At 38.0% G+C, this 26,552-nt stretch overlaps 1 protein-coding gene across 1 annotated transcript; it reads left to right on the top strand.

The window, feature by feature from the left end:
• The first annotated feature begins 1,886 nt into the window (after nt 1-1,886).
• On the top strand, nt 1,887-26,252 carry LOC118014485 (dimethylaniline monooxygenase [N-oxide-forming] 3). The gene is made up of 9 exons (XM_035010832.1): nt 1,887-2,009; nt 3,126-3,263; nt 11,012-11,200; nt 14,470-14,632; nt 14,868-15,010; nt 18,132-18,331; nt 21,312-21,667; nt 23,898-23,970; nt 24,687-26,252. Exons 2-9 carry the CDS (start codon nt 3,132-3,134, stop codon nt 25,027-25,029), a joined length of 1,599 nt encoding a protein of 532 aa, XP_034866723.1. The 5' UTR covers nt 1,887-2,009; nt 3,126-3,131; the 3' UTR covers nt 25,030-26,252.
• The last annotated feature ends 300 nt before the right edge of the window (nt 26,253-26,552 follow it).

Here is a 26,552-nt window from a genome sequence, read left to right as displayed (position 1 = left end):
ACCGAATCTCCCTGGATACATACAAAATGATGATCTCTTTACAAGCTTCTGTAAGTACCTCTTCTATGCAGTTATGGGGACTGAACAAGTCAAGGAAGAGAGAAAAGAGAGTGAGCTGGTACAGTCTCGGTGCTTAACTCGAACATTCCTTCAGGAAGTCTCAGTTGTCAGTCCTCTTCACTGAAGCACTCACATTCAAACTTCTGCCTGGAAACCTGAAACTGAAGGGTCTAGAACAGCAGTCAAAAATAGTGCATGCGGAATGTGACCAGGAATTAAGAGTAAGCTTGGGACACACCTGATCTGCCTCCAAGGAGTGCCATACTCCTCCTCTGAGCTAAATTGCTCTACCAAATGTTCTCTCTAACTGGCCCCAATCCAGAGAACAGGAAGGAAACTGCATAAAAGATTTGGAAAAGAGGGGGCAATGAAGCAGGCAGTGGCCACTGCCCCAACCAAGCCTGGGCAGTTGAGATTCTGAAAATGAAAAAGAGCTTTGCAGAAAGCTACAGCAAGCAAAAACTAGGCTGAGATGCCCAGGAGAGAGACCAGGGTCAGTAAATGTGTCCGCCACAGATGGAATATACTCCTGAAAAGGGCAGAGGGGAAGAGTGGCCTTTTTCACCTGCTGGAGAGAGAAAACATCAGAGGCCAAGATGGAATTGGGTGTGTCCTACCCCTCCTTAGATGAACAAGGCTACAGGAATGTTCCTGAGGAAGAGATCCTCAGGATTAGCATTAAAACTAAAAAGAGCTTTATGAAAAATGAGAGGAGATAAAATCATGTGGTCTGAATTGCAGCCCTAGAAAATTTAGTGAACCCTGTGATTAAAAAAAAAAAATCTTACCTACACCCCACATTCACCATTGGGTAATTGCCACCTACATGCCATGTGTGTGTATATGTATAAATATAAGTATACTTATACACATAAATATCCTATAATCCTTGCAACAACTGAGCAAGACAGATGGTAGTAGTGTAGTATCCCTATTTCATTAATGAAGGAACCAAGAACTGGAGAGGTTAAATGACTTGCTCAAGGCCAAGCTGCTCTAAGTGACTGAATGAAGATCTGAAGTCTAACTGTTCACTTAATTACATTTACTTTACAGATGAGCACTACCATCTCCAAAAGACATAAAAAAGCAGTTCCTCAAAAATTAAATATATGCCAGTTTATGCTAAGTATAGCCTGCTTAGTGAAGGGATTAACTGGGTAGAATAATTGAGGTGTCATAATTTTAAGTGATATAAGAATATGCTTGATAGGGAATTGATTTTTAGAAATTACACTGTATTTCAGGAGTGGGAGTTAGGTGCACCTTATTTAGTCTTATCACCAACATAATTTTATCTGGTACTAATGGATCAATTTATTAAATTTGATCTTTTCCATGATGGCACACTGTCCCCAGAACCAAAGAAATACCAATTTGCAAATTCCAGGCCTTTGACCACAAGAGTCAAAGGAGAGAACAGGAAGAAGGAATGTAGAAAACCCATTTTCACTGCTGGGATATCTCAACTAAGCAGCTAGGTTTCTACAGTATTAGGGGCGCTACTAAGAGATATCCCCCCAAAAATTAGGACTGAGTAAAATAAGGTAAACTTCAAAATAACACACAATAAAATAGAGCAGAAAACCGAAGTCATCTGAGAGAAACTGCCTGACTCCCAGGCCAAGTATCCAGCAGTGTAAGCAGTGGATCATGTTTACCTTGACTAAAGGGAAACCAGTCACCAGGTAGCCAGGAGACTGGGAGAGTCCAGCCTATCTGGGCAGTTGGTGGTGTGGGTTCACTTGTGAGAAGACCGGGAAGTGAGTTCCCCTTTAAAAGCAGGTCCTCCCCCAAAATAAAAAAAAATTAAAAATAAATAAAAGCAGTTCCTCCCATTTTCCAATAGTTTCCATGGAGTGCTGGTTCAGGGAAAACACTTTTCCTTCCCAACTGCCCAAACGACTTGGACAGGACTTAAACATACAGAAGGGAAGATAAAGAAAAAGGTAGAAAAGGGGAAAAGGATGATATTATAATGGGTTGAGAGGGAGGAGGGGGGGATGGGTAAATGGAAAAGGGAATCTATAGTTCATACCAAATGTGGTCAGAATGAGAATGACATATAATTCAGCTAGATCTTTTTTCCCTGAGAAGTAAGGGTCAAGATTCTTATCATTCAAGTCTATTTCACTATGTATCTATGTGATTTTGTCTAAAAAGAAAAAGAAGTAACAGTAAGGCCTGAAGATAGTGTCAGAAACAGGAAAAGATTAGGAAATCTAATTTTTCAAAAAGAGAATGGAAGTGGGGGTGGCAGCTAGGGGAAAGAAGTTTTTTTTAGACAAGAGACCTGACTTTTCTTTTTAATTGAGAAGGTGAAGAACATTGTAGGGGAGAGATGGGGTGATTGCCTGATATACTGAAATGTAGACATGCCCTGACCTTGTTCCTCATTGAGTCTTATGTCAAAGAGAAAGAAGAAATAAATATGTGGGTGCACACACACTCATACATATTTGTTTCTTCATTCATATATACATACATGTTTGTGGGTATTGGTATGTGCATATGTGTTTTAGTTGTGAATCTCCTTTTCTTTCTCCTGTTCACTCTGTCTGGTGGAAAACTAATGACAAAAGGCCAAAAGCAAAAAAAGATAAATATATATGCTAGACCATCAGTCTCTTAATTTGGGGGAGTTGACTAAAAACAAAGTGCTTCTTTTTTTGGAACAAAACATTCTCTTTAGAAATCAGAGAAATGCAAAATGTAGTTAGATTAGTAAAAAGAGTTCTGATCTATTTTTTAATATTGATTTCTTGGTGCAAAAATAAAGTTTTTAAAGACTTATTTATTTGAGAGAGAGAGGGCAAGCTCCTGTGGGGGGAGGGGCAGAGGAAGGAGAGAGAGAACTTCAAGCAGACTCCCTGCTGAGCACAGAGCTTAATCCCACAACCCATGAGATCATGACCTGAGCCAAAATCACGAGTTGGACACTTAACCAACTGAGCCACCCAGGTGCCCCTAAAGTTTCTAATTAAGCCAAAGAATGATACCAAAAAAAAAATTTTTTTTCAGCAATACTGTTGCTAGAAATGTTCTTTTCGTGGGTCTTTGCACAGACAACCATGGGGAAGAGAATAGCCATCATTGGAGCTGGCGTCAGTGGCTTGGCCTCGATCAGAAGCTGTCTGGAAGAGGGGCTGGAGCCCATCTGCTTTGAGAAGAGTGAAGACATTGGGGGCCTGTGGAAATTCTCGGTGAGTGGGACATCACTGCAGCAGACCAGGAAGTGAGGTATGAAGTATGTGAGAACACATAGTTGGAGCACAGGCCTCCAAATCAGCTTCCATGCAGTTATAATCCCTCTTAGGTTGGAATCTACAAAACACAGCATTAGGAGCAAGTTGGAAAGTAAGTTCCTTGCTTACTTCAAAAGTAAATGAGATAGTGGGCTAGCTTTGAAGGTCTCTGTGTACAGAATTCACCCCTGATAGACCACTAATAACTGAGCAAATTTTGGGAATAAAGTCCAAGGGCAAATATTGGTTAGGTTTATGTAATGTAACTACATGAGTTACTCATTTAAAAAACAGGTTGTTCCCATTCTTTTGTTGAGGTTACCAAAGGTCCACTTAATGATTCAGACCACAGATTTTTTTTTTGTATTTGAATTAAGAATTACTTTATTAAGTACTTAGAATGCACTTAAAAACTATGTATACATCAGTAAAACTACCACTCACATCAAGATATTGAACATTTTACAGATGAATGCCATGTTATTTACCACATAAAGCTTCTTAAATGCTACATCCTACACTGTTTTATACTTTGTTAGCTTAAATTCTGATAAAAATGTTGCTCCCTATTTCAATTTCTATGCCTTAACAGTTTTCATTATCTTTAAACTCCTTTTTTCTATGCCTTAACAGTTTTCATTATCTTTAAACTCCTTTATTCTTTGTTTTATACAAATGTGAACATCCAGGTTCAGAGACTGATTTTTGACCCAATTTGAATCCTTTTAACAGGGATATTTAGCCTGTTTATGAGTGTGATAATTCACCTGCTATCTCTGCTAATCTATTTTATGCTAATTTTAATGTTTCCTTGCTGTTTTTGTTTTTTCACCATTTCCTCTCCAATTTTATCTGTAACACTTATCTCAATGTCAAATTTACTTAGAATGAACTACTACATGAAGTGGTTACTACTGATTTTCCCTAGGCAAGATGTACATAAAACAAGGTTGTCATCTACCACCTCCCCAGTCAGGGCTTTGGAAATTTTTTTTTACACTGTCAGCATTAACATTATAAACAAACTTGTTACTTTTCCCCCCTCTATAATTAAAAATAAAGACCACAGATTTTAAGGTTTCAGGTGCTGTTTGGCCTTGCAAAAACCAAATAATTAATGAGACTGCTACGGGAGGAACCAAGAACAAGATACACTGATTTGAAGTTCTTCAATGCCCTTTCATCTGTGCATTCATAATAAGGACTCTGTCAGCAGACATGCCTCTATGCAACCCTTAAATCACTTCCTCTGTTGCCTGACAACCACATCGGCAGGTGTGAGGGCTTGCCTGTGCCCCAGCTCCCTCATTTTCTCCAACCTTAGGAACACTGCATGGTTAAGCCTACCCCATTTGTCTTCTTCTTCTGATAGACCATACATATATGCAAATTTAGGAGGAACCCTTTTTAAGCTACTATTTCCTCCTCAAGTGCAAAATTAATATGTTTTATACCTCAATTAAAAAGATTGCATTTAAGGAGACAGTGTCTGTGACAGACAACTCTTTAAATATTATAAAGATATGAGAATTTTTCTTATTAATAAAACTATTTTTCTGCGCTGTAAAGAATTCTTGAAACTGCTCAACATCTTGTATGATGTTGCAGAGCCTAGAATATGTTGCTGAAATGTGCTGACAGGGCTTCAGATTAGCACACTGTTGATTCTTAGGGCTATTTTAGTGAGCTCTTCCTATATGCCTAACCCTTTTTTCCATTTAATTAAATCTTTACAATAATCCTATAAGGTAAGTATGAGTTTTTCCCTTTTATAAATGAATCTGAAGCTTAAAAAGAAAAGAAAAAAAATGATAAATGGCCAGTAAATGACAAAGACAAGATCCTGATTCAAGCTGGCCTGTCTCTCCAGCCTGAATGCTTAATCCTTGGTAAACTGCTGGGTGCCATTGCAATAAGTGGCCTATTGAACTAGTAGGATTTCTATAGGAATCTTAACCAGTCCTCGTATTCAAACTTTGCAAAACATTGCTGCCAATACAGCTACATCTCCTGCTGCTCAAGGAAGACTTTGACATTTGAACCTGGCATCATAGATTGATGATGTTTTCAGCTGCAAACATATGCTTCTCTTCAAGAAAAATATGGAATACCCCAGAGGATGAAACTGCAGGCCCAGAGGCTGGCACCTTGAGACGCAGAAGATTATTCCTAGGCCTTGAGACCTAATAATGTTTACCCTACTAGATTTCAAAATTGGGACTGTTAACTCTTTTCTTCCTTCCATTCTCTTCCTTTTGGAATGGGAACATCTGTAACTGGTACCCAATGCCTGTCTCATTGCTGTACTTTAGTAGAAGAGAATTTGTTTTCTAGTTCACAAGTCCACAGATGGAGAAGCATTTTGGCCCAGATAGATCATACCCGGAGTCTCATCCATTCCTGATTTAAGTAATTTTAGGTGATACAATTTGGGACTTTTGAGCTGATGATGTGTAGATGAGATTCAGGACTTGATCTGATGCTGCAATGGATTGAAACTTTGGGGTGATGAGATGGGGTGAATGTATTTTGCATGTGGAGTAGATGTGAATCTTGCTGGGCCAGTGGACTGTGGTAGGCTGAACAATTGAACAATGGTTCCCCCCCAAAGTTTCCAGGTCCTAATCCCTGGAACTCGCAAATGTTCTTAAAAAGGAAAACTAAGATATGATTAAGTTAAGAATCTTGAGATGGTGAAATTATTCTGGATTATCTGGGTGGACTAAAAATGCCATAGCATATATGCTTATAAGAGGGAAGCAGAGGGAGACCTGACACCCAGAGATAGAAGGGGAAAGATAATGTGATCACTTCAGCAGAAAGAGAGTTTTGAAGATGCTATGCTCTGACCTCCATCTTCAAGATGAAGGAAGAGGCCATTAGCCAAGGAATGCAGGTGGCCTGGCCACTGAAAAGGCTAAGGAATGCTGGCATCCACCAGAAGCTGGAAGGGACAAGAAATGAATTTTCCCCTAGACCCTCTGGAATGAACACCAGCCCTGTGAACACCTGAATTTCAGACCAGTGATACTGATTTCTGACTGCTGGCCTCTGGAATGGTTAGAGAATAGATTCCTGCTGTTTTAAGCCATCAAGCTTGTGGTAACTTATTACAGTAAGCAGGAAACTAATACACTGGTTATTCAGAGTTTCCTAATTACTTTACCTCTGTGAGAGGGTCCACACTGCAGGTGGTGGCATCACTTCCTGTGTTTCTCAAATACCACTAGGAGCCTATAGCTGTATGCCTAGAATTCACATTATGGGATTGTATTATAAAATCCTGTTAATTTTGTATTTTCCTTACCTTTGGTTTCTAAAATCAGCATTTTACCATCTCTCAGCATTTTCCCCCTTTGAGAGGTATCCAAACATTTCTTAAGTGTGAAAAAATAAGGTGCAGATCATTCAAACTTTTGTGGCTGTTTCCTGCAGCACCTCCCTATGCCCTTCTAGTTGTCATTTGTAACACTGATCTAAAGCCAGAGTGATGTATTTCCCTCACCTGCTTTGATCACTGAGAAAATAAAGTACTTTAGGACTAGGCCACAAGTTGAAGGGAAATGTCTTTCTTTCTCAGGAGATCCCCAAACACTACATCAGTAAATTGTCTGGATTTGGGCCTGAAGTTTCATGAATAAAGGCTCTTTTTTTCTGGGCACACACCCCTTTGTTCACTTCCCCTAATTTTATTCTACTCTTTGGATCAATTTGTTTTTTAATGTGTAGTCTCTCCTGTGTTGATTACATTTCTACCAAGCTTTCTAACCTCATCAAAAGCTACAAATCACAAAACTACTAGACAAAAATCAATCATTTTTATATATTTTAGAGTTAGCAAACTGGCTCTTTTTATACTGCAGATAATCTATTTTATCTATACAGTTTTTAAGATTTTAATCTAATATTTTAAAATCATGATACTTTACATAAAAATCTAGAGATCTGTCTTCTTTTGAAAAATCAGAAAACCAGGCAACATGGGCTCCTCTTACTCATAGTAATAACTGGCCTCTTCTAAGCTAAATTTAAATTCTCTGTTTCACTATATTCATTTTCGGCCCATTTCACTCATTTCTTATAACCTCCTCTGCACCTATAAAATTTGTTTTGACTGATGCTATGTACAAACAGCAATCCCTTAAATTATATGGAACAAATTCACACCTATTTACAAAATTTTTCATCTCCTTCTTCATATAGTTTTATGATCTTTTTTGTTTAAACAAACCACCATGTTTATTATACTATAAACATGTAAATACTGGTCTGCTGAGCCACTTAGTGGATTCTAATTACATTTTCTTCCTTGAACAACTTTTGTTTTCACTGGAGTTAATAATTGCCTTGTATCCTTTGTTTAACCTTACAAATACTATCTCTAATTCATTCCCCAAGCTCTCCCACAGAATTATGATTCTCTTCTCAATATGTTTAAACACATTGGCTGGTCCATCAGCTTAATTTATCTTTTAACTGTCTATTAAAGATAGTTCTTCTGGGTGCCTGGGTGGCTCAGTTGGTTAAGCGACTGCCTTTGGCTCAGGTCATGATCCTGGAGTCCCTGGATCGAGTCCCGCATTGGGCTCCCTGCTCAGCAGGGAGTCTGCTTCTCCCTCTGACCCTCGCCCCTCTCGTGCTCTCTCTCATTCTCTCTCTCAAATAAATAAATAAAATCTTTAAAAAAAAAAAGATAGTTCTTCTGCTTGTCTTCCTTTTCTAGTCAAAGCTGCATTGCTGTTGCCTGGATAAACCCTGTTTTCTGAAGCCCTTATTGGCCTACTATTTAGTTTATTCTCTCCTTTAGTAGAGTACATTAGAGCACATCCTCCAGTAGTTCTCTGAGAAGTTATACATGTGAAAGAAAAGACTATAGACCTAGAATGTCTTATGATACCATTTTTGGATCTGGATTCCCATTTGATTAGACTGAGGCTTAGCTTTCGGCTTTCCTAGGTCTTCTTTCTATTTAGCAGGGTTTGGCTCTTTGTTGACCACTCCCTCCAAAAAAATTTATATTTAAAAATGCAATTATTGACTCTGTAGCCATTCTCTTATGAACTTTCTACCTTATCAACTTAGAAGAATCAGTCTATAAACATGGGCTCTGAGATGCACTATATAACACTGAGTAGAAACAGTAAGATGTCCATGATTAAGTTTAAGGGAAAAAAAGAGCAAGTCACAAATGATGTATTTAATTATGCTGCAACTCCTTTCTCAGTAATCAGGACCTTTTGGTGGCCTAAGAAATACTGAAGACCAATCAGCTCAATATTTCTAGGGAGATTGATTATCCTGGAGCAGCCAAAGTTGCAAAACTATTTCAAACCTGTCTCAAAGGTTTGCATCATTTTTATTTTATGAAACTCTTCCCTTGGTGTAATATTACATAATTATCCCCAACCTTGACTTGCTCCAGTACCTTACCTTTGCCCTTGTATTAGTGTTCTATTGCTGCATAACATATTACCGCAAACTTATCAACTCATAACAACACCCATTTATTACTCTCGGTTATGTAGGTCAGAAGCACAGCATAGTTCAGCTGGGTTCTCTGCTTATGGCCTTACAAGGCCAAAACCAAGGTGTGGCTGGGCTGGGCTCTTATCTAGAGTCACTGGAGAAGAATCTGCTTCCAAGTTCATACAGGGTGGTGGCTAAATTCAGTTTCTTGCTGATGTTAGGCTAAGGTCTTTGTTTCCTTGCTGGCTACAAACTGGGGATTCCTCTCTCGTCCCTCATCTCCTTGTAAGTTCTTGATATTTTGCAATGCTTTATCCATAAGTACATACTAAACTACTAATGCTTAGGTCACTTTTTATGTCTAGCACAAATAACACAACAGACAAATATCCAAAATTACACAGGGAGAAGCATAAAAGCATTCTAAGACAAGTACCCCCAGTTGGCATAGCTTAATCTCCAAGTCTCTTTTGGATCAATGCTCAGTCTTTCAGGTCCCCCCAACCCCTAAATTTTTCCAAGATTGTATCTGGACTTATGGAGAAAAAGGACTTATGTGACCTTGGGGTGGAGGAAAGCCAAAGTTTCTCAAATTCAAACACACATCCTGGGACTGTTGTCTGGCCCCTCTAGTCTCTTGGTGTCCCTTTTTGTTTGCTTATCATTCATGCTCATCCTTTAGAAATCTTAAATTGAAGACAGCAGATGATGAACTTGGAGACTGTCCTCTCTTAGCTTAGTTAGAGGCCAATGGACCTTGCTGATTAGATCTCACTTGCCCCTATGAGCATATCAGATGAACCTCCCCAAGATCCAGTTTTCCCATTGAGTTCCTTAACCAAGTAGCCCACTCTATAGCTCTCTCCTAAAATACCACTTAGCCCCCTCCATAGCAACTCTCTGGTAGACTATCTGCTACAAGTCTCAAATAATTTCTTCATCCCTGCTGGGAGCAAGTGGGAACTCCTTGTTTTGCTCAAACTGAATGGGTTCAAGAGAGCTAAACTAAGATCCTACCTCTTCCTAATCACTGCTACTTGACTCTTCTGTGTCAACCTCCCCCTACCTAGGTTGGTCCAGGGGGAGTCTTTAAGATAAGTGATATCTTACCAAAATCTCAAATCTAGAAACAAAAGCCCCTCTGCCCTCAGTGTTCCCCTCAATTTTATATGAGGTATGTTGATGTTGAAATTTCAGCCCAAAAAATAAACTTTAAGACCTAGGTGATTTACCATCACCGTCTTTCCTGTCTCTATTCCCCTTTCTCCCACCCAATCCTCCAAACTTCACCCTTCATTTCCTTTAAACCACTACTTTTCAAACTAGAAATTATGACCTATTGGTGTGCTATGAAATAAATTAATGAATCAATCTGAATTTTAAATGGAATGGATAGAAAATATCAGAATGCAACTCAAGTAGTTAGATATGATTTATTCATAAAACTTTTGTTGTGTGTGTGTTGCAATGTAAAATATATTTCTAACTATAGGTTGTGGTCAAAAACATTTGAAAAACACTATTATAAACATAACCTAAGTTTTCTCTGCCCTAGGTACATAAGAAAATATTATAGTCTAACTCACCAGAACTACCTCATGATATGTTAAAGGAGATTTTTTTTTTATTGCGGCAAACATAGCACAATAAATATTTACCATTTAATCATTTTAAAGTGTACAGTTCTGTGGCATTAAGCTTATGCACATTGTTGTACAATCATACCATCATCCATGTTCAGAATGTTTTTTAATCTTCCCAAACTAAAACTCTGCCAATTAAACAATAACTCTCCATTCCTCCTTCTTCCTAGCCCCGGGCAACCACCATTCTTTCTGTCTCTATGAATTTGATAATTCTGGGTATCTCATATAAGTGGAATCTTATAGTATTTATCCTTTTGTGACTGGCACGTTTCAGTTAGCATAATGTCCTCAAAGTTAATCCATATCATAACATATATCAGAATTTTCTTTCTTTAATTCTAGTTATATATTCTTAAAATGACATAATGAAATTCAAAATTTATTTCCCTTAGAAAGATGTTAAGAAAGGTATATTCTTCCATATTCTAAGGTCCTTTGATTAGCATCAAATTGTTTAAGTAAAGTTAATTTATTCCTCATCTTACTGAATTTCATTATGGGTAAAGGTGAGTGATAATTATTTGGAACTGGCACTGACCCTGGTAAGTGTACACATTTACAAACTCTCTTCCATTTCAAACTATACATTTACAGGACCATGCAGAGGAAGGCAGAGCTAGCATTTACCAGTCTGTCTTTACCAACTCTTCCAAAGAAATGATGTGTTTCCCAGACTTCCCATATCCTGATGACTTCCCCAACTTTATGCACAACAGCAAGGTCCAGGAATATATCACTGCATTTTGCAAAGAAAAGAACCTCCTGAAATACATACAATTTAAGGTAAGATGCTGTCAAAAGATTAGTTTGAGGCAACGTTGTGAAGAATTCTATATTTATTAGAAGATTCTTATTTATTCCTTTCAGTATTTCTTCCTTATTTACCAACATTTTTAACAGTGTGGACTCCTTGACCCTAGATTTAAAGAATACATTGGAAATTTATAAAATACCACATACAGTTCTTAGACCAAAATGCCATTAACTTAGAAATCAATAAAAAATAAATAAGTAAAATAGCCATGAATTTCAAAATTCAAAACTCTTTTTTTTCTGAACAATTTATGGCTCAAAGAAGAAATTGCAATGGAAATTTTGATATTTAGATCTGAATGATAAATTCTACATATCAATATTTGTGGGAAGCATAAAGACCAAAACTTTCCTGAGAATTATAAACTTAAATACTTATTTAGAAAATAAGAAAGTTTCCAAAACTAACAAGATGAAGAAATTAAGAAAAGAAAAGCAGAATAAACCCAAAAGAACATAGAATGAACAAGATAATAAAAAGAAATTAATGAAATAAAAAAGCATATTAAGAACATAGAAAGTTCATCCTTTGAAAAACCAAAAAAAAAAAAAAATAGATGAGTAGCTGACAGTTTGAGGAAAAGAAACAAAGATACAAATAAATAATACTAGGAATTAAAAAATGGGTAAAACTGATGTGGATGAAATAAAAAATGTAACAAGAATACTATAAAAGTGTTTGCCAAATAATGTTTAAATTGGTTAAATTTAAAATCTTTTTTTTGAACTTGCCAAGATGCACACAAAAAGAAGTAGAAAGCCTGAATAGTCCTTTGATAATTTAGAGTTCTTTTGACTCAGAAACTAAAATTTTTCCCATTAAGAAAAGATTCCATAGGTAATTCCAAATTTGCAACAAGAAAAATATTTCAATATTTTATAAACTCCAGAGACTAAAAAAATAAAGTATGGCTTCCAAACTTATTCTATGACATTAGAACCTTGACATTAAAAGAAAATAAAAATAATAAGAAATAGGAAAATTATAGACATATTTCCCTCATAAAAACTAGTAGAAAAACTTCAAAACTGAATCTAACAAAATATTTTTTAAAAATTAACTGTCTTCATTGAGTTGAGTTTGGGCTAAGGATACAGAATATTTTAATGTCATGAAATATAAATATGTAATTCAGTACAAAATCCTGTCACAGGAAGAAAACAATGCATTTACCAAATCTGAAAAGGCATTAAATAAAATTTAACATCCATTTCTACCTGAAAGAAAGACAAAGAAAAGCAAAGAAAAAAAAAGAAAAGAAACTCACTAGACTAAAATTAGAAAGGAATTTTTTTGATCCATAGAAACATATAAATATTATCTTAAATCTGCATTGCTCAATATGGTAGTCACTAGCCAAAAATTGGGATGTGCTGTAAGCATAAAGTACACACTTTATCTCAAAGTCTTATTATGAAAAAGAATATACTATACCTATTAATGATGTTTATTTTCATTACTTGTTAAAGCAATGATATATCAGACGGATTGGGTTAAATTATACATTTTTTCTATTTTTAATGTGACTACTAGAAAATTTTAAGTTACATATGTTGCTCATATTATATTGCTACTGGACAGTGCTGTTCTAAAGAGTGCAGAGTTAGAATCATTTCCTTAAAAATCCAGGACAAGACAAGGATCCCTATTATTACTGCTTCTTTTCAATAGTCTCAAGAAATTTAAGGGACAGTTTAAGTAAAGAAAAATAAATAAAAAGGAATAAATAAATAAATAAATAAATAAATAATATAAAAGGAATGACAACTAGGAAAAAAGTAACATCCATCACCGATGATGTGACTTTCTGCATGGAAAACCCAGAAGAATCTAGAGACAAATTACTAGATTTAATAACAATTAATATAAAAACGTTAGGCAAGATGGTAGTATATAAGATCAAGATATAAAAATCAATTGCATTCCTGTATGCCAGCAGCAAAAAAACAAACTATAATCCAAAAAGGAACCATTTACCATAGCATAAATAAATGCATAATCCCAGTTATTCTAAATAAATGATATGCAAGATTTTATGGATTCATAGTGCTTGTTTTATTATATTTCATAAGTAACAAGCATTATACAGATATGTGTACATGTATTGTTTAATATGTATGAAATACTATACATAATAAAGTTTATAAGAACAATTCATACCAAATAGAGGTTCTCTTCCAAATATAATCAGAAGAATTGAAAAAATATTTTTGACGAGGGAGCACACCAACCAACAAGCAGCTGTTCAGCTGTGAATAAATATTTATTGATAGTCTAATCCAGTGCTACTCAGTATATGGGCCAAATATCATCACATCTCCTGGGAGCTCATTAGAAATTCAAGTTTTCATGTCCTATGCCAGACCTACTGACTCAGAATATCTGGAACTGTGGCCTTGGAATCCATACTTTAACAAGCTTTCCAGGTAATCCTTATGCACACTAAATTTGAGAACTCATTCTCTGAATATAGACAATATCTCTCATTTTAAGATAATAATATTGAAAAATAAAATAGCTAAAGAGGTATGTTAAGAAGTAGTTGTTACTACAAAAATGATTGGCCACCAGATTACTTGGTACCTGTGGTACATGCTATTTGTAAACTATGATTGAATTCACAGTCATATCTCCAAGAGGGGAGTCACTCAGTCCAGAACATACTGGCTATGCCCAAGAAGCCATGTAAGGATAAAAATATATATTTACCTGGGCACCTGGGGGGTTCAGTCGGTTAAGCATATGCCTTCAGCTCAGGTCATGATCTCACAGTCCTGGGATTGAGCCCCACAGCCGGCTCATGCTCTCTCTCTCTCTCTAAAATTATAAAATAAAATCAAAAAATATATATATTTACCATTTAATGTTTTGATTTTTGAGTTTTGAATTCAAATATGTATCTTTTTTAAGTTTTTTTTAAAGATTTTATTTATTATTTATTTGAGAGAGAGACAGCGAGAGAGAGAAAGAGAGCATGAGCCAGGTAAGGGGCAGAGGGAGAAGTAGACTCCCAGGGGAGCAGGGAGCCCAATCCTGGAATTCCAGGATCATGACCTGAGCCAAAGGCAGACGCTTAACTGACTGAGCCACCCAGGTGCACCCATAATATGTATCTTAATAATGGATTAAGTATTTTTCCTAAGCCACTGTTAAGGATTTTTTTCAATACTATTTGATCAAGTTGGTGCCAAATCTACCTGTTAGCATAGAGAAGGCTATCTTTCTATATTTCTTTTAGACACTTGTATCTGGTATAAATAAACATCCTGATTTCTCAATCACCGGCCAATGGGATGTTACCACTGAAAGGAATGGTAAAAAAGAATCAGCTATCTTTGATGCTGTATTGATTTGTTCTGGACACCATGTGTACCCCAACCTACCAAAAGAGTCCTTTCCAGGTAAGGCTGAAATTTCGTCTGCCAACTACATATCTGGCATGAATGAATATCTTGATAATGTCTTTTTATATATATATAAAAGTACAGGTTGAATTAAAACATGCTTCTATTATATGTAATATACCTGGAGTGTTAAAGTTCCATATTATTGTGACTACATTCACCCACAAGTCTTTTACAGCAGTTTTTTTAAATGGAAACCAAATGACTCTTATGTTTCCCACTTTTCACTCAGGACTAAAACTTTTTAAAGGCAAATGCTTGCACAGCCAAGAATATAAGGAACCAGGAATATTCAAGGGGAAGCGAGTCCTGGTGTTGGGCCTGGGGAATTCAGGCTGTGATATTGCCACAGAACTCAGCCACACAGCTGAACAGGTACCGTTTCTCAGATACTCAGAAACTATCTTTAAAGGAACAGAGACAGTTACCATTTGAAAGGTGTGATAAGAAACTAGGGAAGGGGTAGTAGTGTGCAGGGTTCTTGACAGGAAGACTAAGTAGTGTTTCATACATCTCAGCTTCCCTCCATAACAGGGGAGGGTTGTTTTGTTTTGGTTTGGTTTTAGATTTATTTATTTATTTGAGAGAGAGAGCATGTGCAAGCAGGGGGGTGGGGCAGAGGGAAAGGTAGAGTATCTCAAGCAGACTCCCTGCTGAGCAGGGAGCCCCATGCAGGGCTCGATCCCACCACCCTGAGATCATGGCCTGAACCAAAATCAAGAGTCCAACTGACTGAGCCACCCAGGCATCCCAATAGGTGAAGTTTTAAATAGTTTGGTATGACAAAAGCAGAATATCAGCAAAGAGTGATGTTATTCAACAATCTTCTTCGGGACATTTGGTGTCTAATGTGTCTGATCAATTCCTCCAAAACTAGTATGGATTTAGGGTTAAGATTATGACTCTGACACTCTTAAGTCCATCAATCCCTCTGAGTGTCAGTTTTCTCATAAAGATAAATAAAACAGATAAAAATAGAACCTACTTGTTGAGCTTGGTAAGGAGTTAAACATTTAAATACAATTTCATCAACATAGAGTTCTATATTCATTCATTCATGCATATGGTCATCCCATAGTTATTTGTTGAGAGCCCACTATGTGCCAAGCACTGGCTTGGGTGCTGGAGAAAAAGTGGAGAGCAAAACAGACATGATGCTCACACCGAACTCAGAGTCTAGTGTAGCAAATGGGTATTAAACAAGTAAATGCACAAATAATGTGAAAATTGTGAAAAGTGCTAGTAAAAAAAAGAAAAAACATGCTGTAAGAGTAGATAATAAGGGTAACCTGCCTTAGACAAAGAAGTGAGGAAGGTCCTTTCCAGCTGATGACATTTAAGCTGAGAGCTAAAAGTTGAGAAAAGGGTTCAGTGTCAGAAGAGGACTCCAGGAAGTAGGTCTTGAAGCAGGAAGAAGTTTAGAGTCTCAAGAAACTGAGAAAAGACCCCTTCACTGCTGTGCATTGGGTCTGGAAAAGAATGGTATGAGGAGAGGTTGGAGAGGAAACAGAGAAGAGATCAAATAGGGCCCATAAGGGGATGAGAAGGAGTTTGAACAAATGCCACCTACTAGCTTTGGAAGATTCTTTAGGGACTGACTGCCCAGAAGCCCACAGACAGGAATTTTATCTCTAGAGGCTATGCCTACTAATGTCACACTGGGTATCCCCAACATAGGTCCATTTTAAATGATGGTTTTACAACCAGTGAAGCAAGATCATGACAGGACAAATGGTATAAAAATATATTCCTGTTTACCTGTTCAAAGCACTATACTAAAAGTATAGAGACACAAAGAAGTCCAAGGAATGTAAAATCTACTTGGGAAAATAATACATTGATATAAATTAAACATAACCTCAAGAATTAAGTAGAAACTCTTAACAGTACAAGAGCTGCCACTGGAAAAAAGGATGCACAGGTGATTCAAGAACTAAATGCTCTGATTATGGAACTGTAGGCCTCACAAAGAAGGTAGACCTGAACCAGTCCTTGAAGGATATTTATGAATCATATGGTTGAAGAGGTGTCAAAGGGTATTTTGGAAGGGAGAATGGCATATGCGAAGGGATGGAGACAGGAGTGAGTACAGCATATTTCACTATTGTGGTTCTTCTTGTTGGAATGGAGATATATAACAATAAAAGTTTGTGTAATGCATTATGGTACTCCAGTGCCTGCATATAAATGTGCTCCTTTGATTGTGGAAAGAAAGCAGACCAGGTTTTATTATGCCCATTTTACAGAAAAGATAACTGAGGACTAGAAATGTCAATTGTCTTCTTGAAAGTCATAGAGGAAATTAATGAAGTGTTAGAGGACTGAACACCAGATCTGATTTCAAGGAACAGAGTAACTATAGGAATTGAGAGAGGAAAGAAAGATTGGAGTCAGGTTATGTCGTATTCTTTAAGGAATTGAATGACAGGCTAAAGAATTTAAATTTCTTTATAAATAATGGTAAATCACTTCAGCATCTTGAGCTAAGGAAAGATATGATAAAGACATAGTTTTAAGATAAGATTCATCCATTAGTTGTATATATGATAAATTAGAGGAAAGAAAGACCAATTTCAGAAGCTCTCAACAGATTGATCCTCTAGTCTCTCCTTCTTTGCTTGGCTTCCCTTATAAAAAATACTTTGAAATGGCATTATATATAAAAATTCTTTTAAAAAGTGCCTGAAAACCTACACAGTTATGGATTATCATGATAGAAGGGGAGTTAAGGAACACATTCTCCATGTCAGGCAATGGTGGTCCTATTTCATGGTAAGCACACTGCATGAACTCACACACAGATTTGATGTGGCAGATACTTATTATCTCCATTTTATGAATAAGGGAACTGAGTATTAGAGAAGTTAAAGGAATTTTCTCCAAATCACATAATCAGTAAGTAGCAGAGCCATGATTTGAGCCTATGGTTCTCTGATGCCAAATTTCTTGCCTTCTTTTGGGATGGGGAAAAGCAGTTAAGTCAAAATGCCTATTTTGGGGTCATAATTGCTTGATTGTAAACAATGATCATCAGATAAGTGCTAGAGAAAATGTGATGAGAATTCAGTTATTGGTCACCTCCCCCAGAGAAGATGGCAGGGTTGTTGGTCCTAAGATGTAGACTGGAGTGTAGGAAGTTTATTTGGGAGAGCTCTCTGGATGAATACCTCTGAGGAAAGGGAAGGAAGTTTCCCTCCACCCCACTCCAAAGCTATCCTTCTGTCCCAAGTTGGGGTGAGAGTTTGAACCTTTATATCCTGCATCAAACAGACACTGAAGGCAGGGAATCCAGAAAGAGAATAAGACTTTGCGTAAAACCCCCTCCCCCCTTTTCAACCAAAGCAACTCTCAAAGAGGACTGACAGCTGAGGGCTGCCTCTGGTAACACCCCCAGTAGCTACTGTAATAACTCCATTCCAAAAGTCAGATCTGAGGGACATACCACAGTACCCACTACAAATAGTCACTAATGGTTAAATTGCTGTTTTTTTTTAAGGTCATGATTAGTTCCAGAAGTGGCTCCTGGGTGATGAGCCGGGTCTGGGATGATGGCTATCCATGGGACATGCTGTTTCTCACTCGATTTGAAACCTTCCTCAAGAACAACTTGCCGACAGCCATCTCTGACTGGTGGTACATAAAGCAAATGAATGCAAGATTCAAGCATGAGAACTATGGCTTGATGCCTTTAAACAGGTAATGCAGAGTTAAATATGATGTGCCTGTTAACTTTTATTTCAGTGTCAACAACTCACAGTGTGTGTTGTAACTCCCAAACCAATCAAAATAATATTAGTGAAATAACCACGTCTCACATTTCAGAGGATGAAGAACTGCAAACATTCAGAGTGATTTCCTGTTTCACAATCCTCCTTGCCAGATTTGTACAGCTGGAAAGTTATATCATGAATCAGGAATTAGTCCCTCAAGCAAGGATAATAATAGTTAACATGTTTTAAGCACTTAATGTGACTCAGCAAGGCTCTGACATGCATCATCTCATTTTATACTCACAACAACTTTGAGGAGGTCTCTATTACAATCCCCATTTTAAAGATGAGAAAACTGAGGTTCAATGTAGCGAATAACTTTACCAAAGTCCCGTAGCCAGAGGGAGAGGCAATATTCAAAATGAGCCCAGATCTGCTGACTCCAGAGCCCCTCACTCTTAACCACCTTGCTCTACTGCCTCTCACTTCATGGCAAAATTCAGTTAAGCAAAGCAGGACTTTCCCTGTGCTACGCTCTCATCACCTGCCCTTAACTGAAATGTGGCTGCAACACCTGCATCTTTAGCCTCTTCCTCACTCTCTCCTATAATATGCCCCTAGACATATCCCTCAGACACATAAGAAATTACTTTGATGTGTGGTGAACAATCCAAATTATAAACTGTTTACATCAAAGTTAACTTACTCAACAAATATTTATTAAGCATTTATTATGTGTTAGGTCTTATGTTAAGCCCTGTGAATACAGCTATGAACAAAACACACAAAATCCCTGTCCTCATGAGCTTACTTTCTAGTAGGGGGAAATAGACAGGAGACAAATGGCAGAAGATCATATGCTGATGTGTACTATGGAGAAAAGAACAAAGCAGGCAGAGGTAATGGGGAGTGCTGCTAGCATCCCCAGAGGAGGTCTTACTGAGAAGGAGACTTTTAAGCAAATTCCTGAAGGAGCTGAGGAAATGAGCCAGGCAGATGTTTGGGGAAAATATCCCAGAAGAAATGGTTAAGACATTGCCTCTTCAGGGCCTCTTCAGGGCCATGACTGGAATGTTCAATGGCCTGCTCTCCCTGGGGAAAAAGGGATGGGGAGATGAAACAAAAAGACATCAAAATGGCCAGATGGCATTGGGCCTTGTAAGCCCTCATAAGGACTCTGGCTTCTACTTTGAACGCAATAGGAAGCCAGAGCAGGCATCTGAGCAAGCCAGGGACTAGATCCAAGTTAATCTGAAGAAATCACTCTGACGCTGTGGTCATCATTCAGTGTATAAGGATAGGTCAAGGAAGGAAGTGAAAAGACTAGGTAAGAGGCTATTGTCAAAAACCCAGATGACAGAAGTTGGTGACTTGGACTATGATTGTTAGCAGCAAGTGCTCAGAAGTGGTCAGATTTGGGATATATTTTAAAGGTAAACCCAACTAGGATTTTCTGTTAGATTGGATAACAGATGTGAAAACAAGAAAGGAGTCAGGGATGCCTTCCAGACTTTTGATCTGAGCAAAGATGCAAGGATGGAGTTGACAGTTACTGGGATGTGGAAGACCACAGGAGGAGCGAAGTTTAGTTTTAAATATATCAAAGTTGAAATGCCAATTAGTCATCATTGTAGAAGAATGTTGAGCAGCTTAGGAATACCCAAGACAGTAGGGAAATTGAAACCATAGGTTAAAAATGTGGATTCAACAGAATATAGATAGTACTTTAAGAAATGAAACCAGATGACATCCCTTAAAGAATGAATGTAGATGAAGAAGACAAAAGGTCTGAGGGCTGACATCCTGGGGCATGTCATTGTTCAGAGGTCAGGAAGAGGAGGAGAATTCAGCAGGAGACAAAGAAAGAATAGCAGGTGGGTAGGAAAGGAATAGAGAGAGAGAGAGAGAGAGAGAGGTGATGACCTGAAAGCAAAATGAAGACAGTGTTTCAAGAAGGAGGAAACCATCAACTGTGTTAAACACTGCTGAGAAGTGACAGTGGATCATTGGATCCGCAGTTTGAGGATCCTGGTGGCCTTAACAAGAGCAGTTTCAAGGTGGCAATAGGGTCATCAGCCTGATGGCAGTGGGTTTAAGATAAATGGCAGGTAATTCTCACAGTTGAATCCAGCCTTTTTCTAACCAGATTGCAACCCATCTCATTGTCTAACTCCGTTTCGTCCCCAGTAGACTCTCCCTGTGGCTTTCTCTCACCGCTCCCATAGTAATATAAGAGCAAAGCCTTTTCCCTCAGTGTTATTCACATTCACCCCAAAGTTCAGATTTATCTGCACTCACTAAAGATAGTGCTGAACAAAAAATAATCAAAAACTCTCCTTTTCAGACTTCCACTGACCAAAGATTCAAACTAGCTCCCTCCTTCTTCTGGCCTATATAAATTCCTGGAACTCCCTCCCTCACCTGACTTGTGCCTTTGTCTGCAAGGGGCTCATACCCCACCCCTATCAGAGAGCTCAGCCTAGATCTTTGTATCATTTTGGTCTCCCAATGACCCAAGATGGGCATAACAGTTATTGTCACTCCAGATGAGAAAGATGAAGCAAGAGAAATTAAGAAGCTTTAATTTGATCAAGGTTCACAGTTAATAAGAACTGAAGAAAAAAAATCCAAATACCCAGGTACTCTGATTTAAGATCTTTCCTGATACAGCTTTAACAGGGGATAGGGCCTGGGTGCTGATTCTGGAATTTGGAGCTCTGTGGAAGAGAAGAGAAAGATCACAGGAAATAGAGAAAGGATCAGCAAAAGGCAACTTGTCTTATGTCACAATATTGCCTTACTTCAGTTTTGTTCTTCAGCCATATTGGTGATACTCCATGGCACAAGGAAAAAAGCTTGGGTAGTTTTCTCCTTCCTTATGAATTTATTATTAATTAATTAATATGGAGCAATAAAACAAAGAGAATATATTACTGTTCTATTGGTTGTCTTTATTTTCCATACAGAGCCCTGAGGAAAGAACCTGTGTTTAATGATGAGCTCCCAGCTTGCATTCTGTGCGGCACGGTGTCCATTAAGCCTAATGTGAGAGAATTCACTGAGACTTCAGCCATTTTTGAGGATGGGACGGTGTTTGAGGCCATCGATTGTGTCATTTTTGCAACAGGCTATAGTTATGACTACCCCTTCCTTGATGAGTCCATCATTAAGAGCAAAAACAATGAAGTCATCTTGTTTAAAGGCATTTTCCCTCCTAAACTGGAGAAACCAACCATAGCAGTGATTGGTTTCATCCAGTCCCTTGGGGCTACCATTCCCACAGTTGACCTGCAAGCCCGCTGTGCAGTACAGGTAATAAAAGGTGAGTAGACTAAGAAGGTCATTGATGGGGAAGAGGGATGCCAATAAGAATGCCTTTGAGTCTTTGTGAAAACAATAATCTTAATAACAAGGGGAAAATCCTAGGTCCCATCCAGTTTGGAATCTATAATTCTGTATTTTTGGTACTATCTTTTATAAGCATTTAAAAATATATCACATTGGATTATCATATGCAATAGTATAAGATATTATTCAAGAAGTATTTTGTGATTTATAACTCCTTAGAGCTGTTAACTTTTATTAAACTTGAGAACACTGGACCTTCTGGTCTTAAATGCATTACAATTTTATAAAATTGTGATTTTAAAACTCAATAGAATGACCTTGTTTGAAAGGTTAATAAGAGAAGGTGTTTCCAAGCCAATATCCAGCCAACTTCAAATATTCACAGTCATGGAAAAAATTATGATTGCTGGAAAGGCAGTGTCTTTTCTGCTCTATCATCTTCCCTGTCATGTGTCAGATAAGAACAAGTAGTGGATCATTAGAAGCAGAAAGTACTAGGTGTAGTAGATGGTCAGTCTCTAAGGTAGAGGAATACTAAGTTCCTGTATTAAAAAAAAATAATAACAACAACAACAAATTCGATTGGGGTCAGGCAAGGAAAACGCGCAGCATCCTCCAACAAAAGTTACAAGGCTCAGATTCATATTGATTCGAATGCAGTTGTGTAAAGATTCAGATCATAAGACCAAAGTCCATGGTTATAGAACAAAAAAGATGTCAAAGTTTAATGTACAAAGTTTGTTTAGTCCTAGAGGTATAAAACTTCTGGAAAAGGTTGCTTAACAGGTCTACTTCCTTTGAAGCCCTATGTAACTGGTCCTACCTGATTTGCTGGGATTTAAATCTTCTTTTATACAGGAGGTTGGAAACTACCACTATGTATACCGAGACACCTTTCACCACCAGGCTGTCATCAACATGATAACAGTCGCATATATCAGTGATCTCTTTAAATCTCCTTCACTCTTTCCTCCAAGGCAGAGTTGTGTTGCACCATGGAGAAACAGCCAGGAAAGCGGTGGCATGAAACCCCACTCAGAAAGAAGTGAATTTAGGGTTCAGGCTCAGGGAGACTGGCATTAGAGGGTCGGACACCTACTCTGTTTGGATAAGTTGTAACCTGGGCTCTGAAGAAAGGAGACAATGCAGAGACCCAATCAATAGAGAATTGATATACAAGGCAAAGACTCAGCCTTAGGGGAAATGAGTGATAAGGCAAATAATCCAATTTGGGGAATCCAAATACCAGGCCAGAGGGGCCAGCTACAGGCAACCCAATGGTAGTAGCTGGTGGGCTAGTGAGCATAATCACTTCCTTCTTGATCTCTCTTTCTGCCCAGGGACAGGACAAGTTCCAAGGTTTGGAAAAAGGCCATGCCAACAAAGGCTGTTCAGGTGACCCTGCCTGCAAGAATTGCAGGAACAGGGAGTTAGACAATCATTGTATGTCTTGAGCAATCAGATCTGGGATTTCTAGTCTTGTTCTAGGTGGTCCCAAATTTGCCAAAGAAACCACCCTAAATTTCAAGTATCTCTGGGCACAAAAGCATGTTTTGGCATGGGTTTCAGAGAAGTCTGTATACCTATTCCAGAATGAGCCTGCAATCCTGAACAGTCCCAACCTGGATCTGGTCTCTTGAGGCTCCCCCAAATCCTCAGTGACCTGCGCACAGTTCATATTTTCAGTCTCATCCAGAATATGTTGGCTCTTCAGAGGAACAGTTGGGACTTGACTAGATTCTGCATCTTATGTGTTGGAAATTCCTTTTTCTGACAAAGCAGGATAATTTCCTATGAAGTTTTTTTCCTTAAATCTAGAAAAGAAATGCCGATATACCTTTGGCTATAAACTATTAGATAACATTTTAAAAATACAGCTGAGGGACTAGAATATAATCCTTAAAACTAATTTTAAACATCTGCTAACTGGTTTAAGAACAAACATACAAAGATAAAGAGCTATTTGGTTCCTGGTTTTTAATTATGTCGCATTTCAATTCTGAGAAAACTGGAAATGACTTGTATGTTTGTCTCAAAATGACCACCTGTTGATTTGCTCAAGATTTTATTTTGCTAGGCAATGACCCCCCAAAAATGGAAATACTAATGTGATACATAAATCATTATTAAGAAGGAAAAATTGCAGGCTGATCTTATGCCAGACTTATTTAACTATTATCATGTCTTTCCCATTTTTTTTTTAGGAACTTGCACTTTGCCTTCTGTAACAGACATGATGGATGATATTGATAAAAAAAGGGGGAAAAAACTCAAATGGTAAGAGCACCTATTGTAAAGAGGGTCTAGGGTTTCCATAGAAAAATCAGAATCCATGAATACTTCTAACTATTTTAGTCTTAAATGGTCCATAGTGAAGTCATTAGGGTGACAGCTATGAGCTAAGTTCATCCATTCAACAAGTATTTATGGAGGATTTACTTTGCATCTGACACAGGACTCAGTCCTGTTTCATCCCTCCATGACTCTTGCAATATATGACAGAAAGAAGACCCAGAAAGGATTGGAAATCAGAGGAGTTTGGGAGTGCATGAATGTGGACTTCTATTTTCCAGCCTCTGAATCCTCTAAGGTATAAATGATGCCTCAAAACAGATGGCTCTAAGAAACATGACTCAGCAGATGAGAATAGTCAGGAGAACAGAGCTCTAGTCCTACATCTGTCACTAATTAGCTCAGTGGCCATGAACGAACTTCATGAGTAAGAGACAATTTCCACATGTGAATGGGGATGGAAATGCCTTTCTCAGCTGCTGAGCAGTACTGGGGAATGTCCAGATGAGATCAGTATTCAGGTCTCTTGGAAAAAGCTACAAAGTGCAGAATAAATAAGCAAGGTCCCCTTACCAACACAAAGGATTGACGTTGATTCCCTCTGATAAAAAGCTGTGAGGAATTTTCCCTGTTCTTGTTCCTATAAGACATGTACACAGAGCTTCGGTATCCACAGTGCTGTTTCCTCTTCCCACCTCTAGGTTTGGCACCAGCAAGACCGTACAGACGGATTATATTACTTATATGGATGAACTTGCCTCCTTCATTGGGGCAAAGCCCAACATCCCATGGCTGTTTCTCACAGATCCCAAATTGGCCGTGGAGGTTTTTTTTGGCCCTTGTAGCCCATACCAGTTTAGGCTGGTAGGCCCAGGGAAGTGGCCAGGAGCCAGAAATGCCATCCTGACCCAGTGGGACCGGACCCTGAAACCCACGAACACAAGAGCTGTCGGGAACCCTCAGAAGCCTTGCTTGCTTTGCCGTTGGGTCAGGCTCTTCGTTCTCCCTGTTCTGTTCATTGCTGTTTTCTTTGCATTGATCTAATTATCATTCCCCCTAGGCTTCTGAAAGTTACTGACAATACCCAGGAAGGAACTTTTCTAGTTAAAAATTAAGAATTTCACACCTCCTACTTTCTTATTCAGCAGGCATTAGTCAATAAAACTGTACTATTTCCAGGCTTTTAAATAAGCCTCTTTAAGAGTCATGTTTATAATCTAAAGGGAGCACTAATTATTTCTCTTTAGGTTTCCACTAACATTTCATCATCAGAATTATGCTCTTCAACTCTAACCTCAACCGTCTCCTAAAACATTTTGATGTGATTCCCTTTCTCCTTCAATCAAGGTTTGAATTACATACTTCAATCTAAACAGAGAGCAAATTCAGCGGAATAGTTATGATATTCTCCAGCCACCCCTGCAAACCATTTGCAGGAGGATCAAGTAGAGAATTTGGCTATTAATTCTATTTTTGTTTATACCAAATTCCCCAGGCAATGCATCCTGATCCCTGGCCAAAAAGACCTGGAGCCATGGAGACCTGGTCTATAATGAATGCTAACAAGAAGTAAATTAGCATATCTATATTCTTAATAAGGACACAAACTTTCCAACATGTAGCAGCAAAATAATATCAACAACAATGAGTAGAACACTAAATATACCTTTTAGCTGAATGAAATGTCTTAAAAAAAATAAACATTTAACCAAAGCCATGACCACAATCGAATGCTACGTTTATTACATGAACTTTTGGGGTAACAGCATAAATCTAAAGTTCTATTTTTTAAAAGTATTATCACATTGTATAGTTAAAATTTTGATAGTTAACATTTTTAAAGTTTGACATCATAGAGCAGATCTGTCCATGTCATCAGTCACCAGAGTGCTCTGGTTACGTCACCTATTTCTTATTACACTTTCACTTCTGAAACAACAAGATACATATATGGGAAAGGGACAGAAGACCACATTTTTCTGTAATACTTTCTTCTTTTTTTTAATTCTCTTTATATTTTTGTCTTTGGAGCTAAGATCTATCAAGGATGTTGTTGTACACAATTTTAAATATTTCCCTTTCCCTAACTGTTTAAGGTAGCAAAATAACATTCTGCTTTTTAGGTCTTCTCACAAGATGTGAAATATTCCCAAATGTTCCCACGTGAAACAGAACTTTTCTTGAAACTCCGTGTCCTCGATGGAATCAAATAATGAAAAATTAATGACAGCCCATAGAGTTTATTTTGTTTGATGTTATCAATGCTAGTACATAAAATAAATTCCATATAAAATTGATGCAATCCAGGGCGCCTGGGTGGCTCAGTTGGTTAAGCGACTGCCTTCGGCTCAGGTCATGATCCTGGAGTCCCGGGATCGAGTCCCGCGTCGGGCTCCCTGCTCGGCAGGGAGTCTGCTTCTACCTCTGACCCTCCTCCCTCTCATGCTCTCTGTCTCTCATTCTCTCTGTCTCAAATAAATAAATAAAATCTTTAAAAAAAATTGATGCAATCCAGGGGCGTCTGGGTGGCTCAGTCGTTAAGCATCCGCCTTCGGCTCAGGTCATGA

This window comes from Mirounga leonina, unplaced genomic scaffold (assembly GCF_011800145.1).
Source record: "Mirounga leonina isolate KUSES-001 unplaced genomic scaffold, KU_Mleo_1.0 Mir_154, whole genome shotgun sequence".
NCBI lineage: Eukaryota > Metazoa > Chordata > Mammalia > Carnivora > Phocidae > Mirounga > Mirounga leonina.
Note: the sequence above shows the minus strand (reverse complement) of the source record. Positions and strands in the feature narration are given on the sequence as shown.

What these genes read in the sequence shown, in the direction of transcription:
- LOC118014485 (XM_035010832.1), top strand. Translation starts at nt 3,132, where the DNA reads ATGGGGAAGAGAATAGCCATCATTGGAGCTGGCGTCAGTGGCTTGGCC. An exon ending in TGAAATACATACAATTTAAG is followed by an intron (nt 11,201 to 14,469) that starts GTAAGATGCTGT and finishes TATTTCTTTTAG; the next exon opens with ACACTTGTATCTGGTATAAA. An exon ending in TCAGCCACACAGCTGAACAG is followed by an intron (nt 15,011 to 18,131) that starts GTACCGTTTCTC and finishes TTTTTTTTTAAG; the next exon opens with GTCATGATTAGTTCCAGAAG.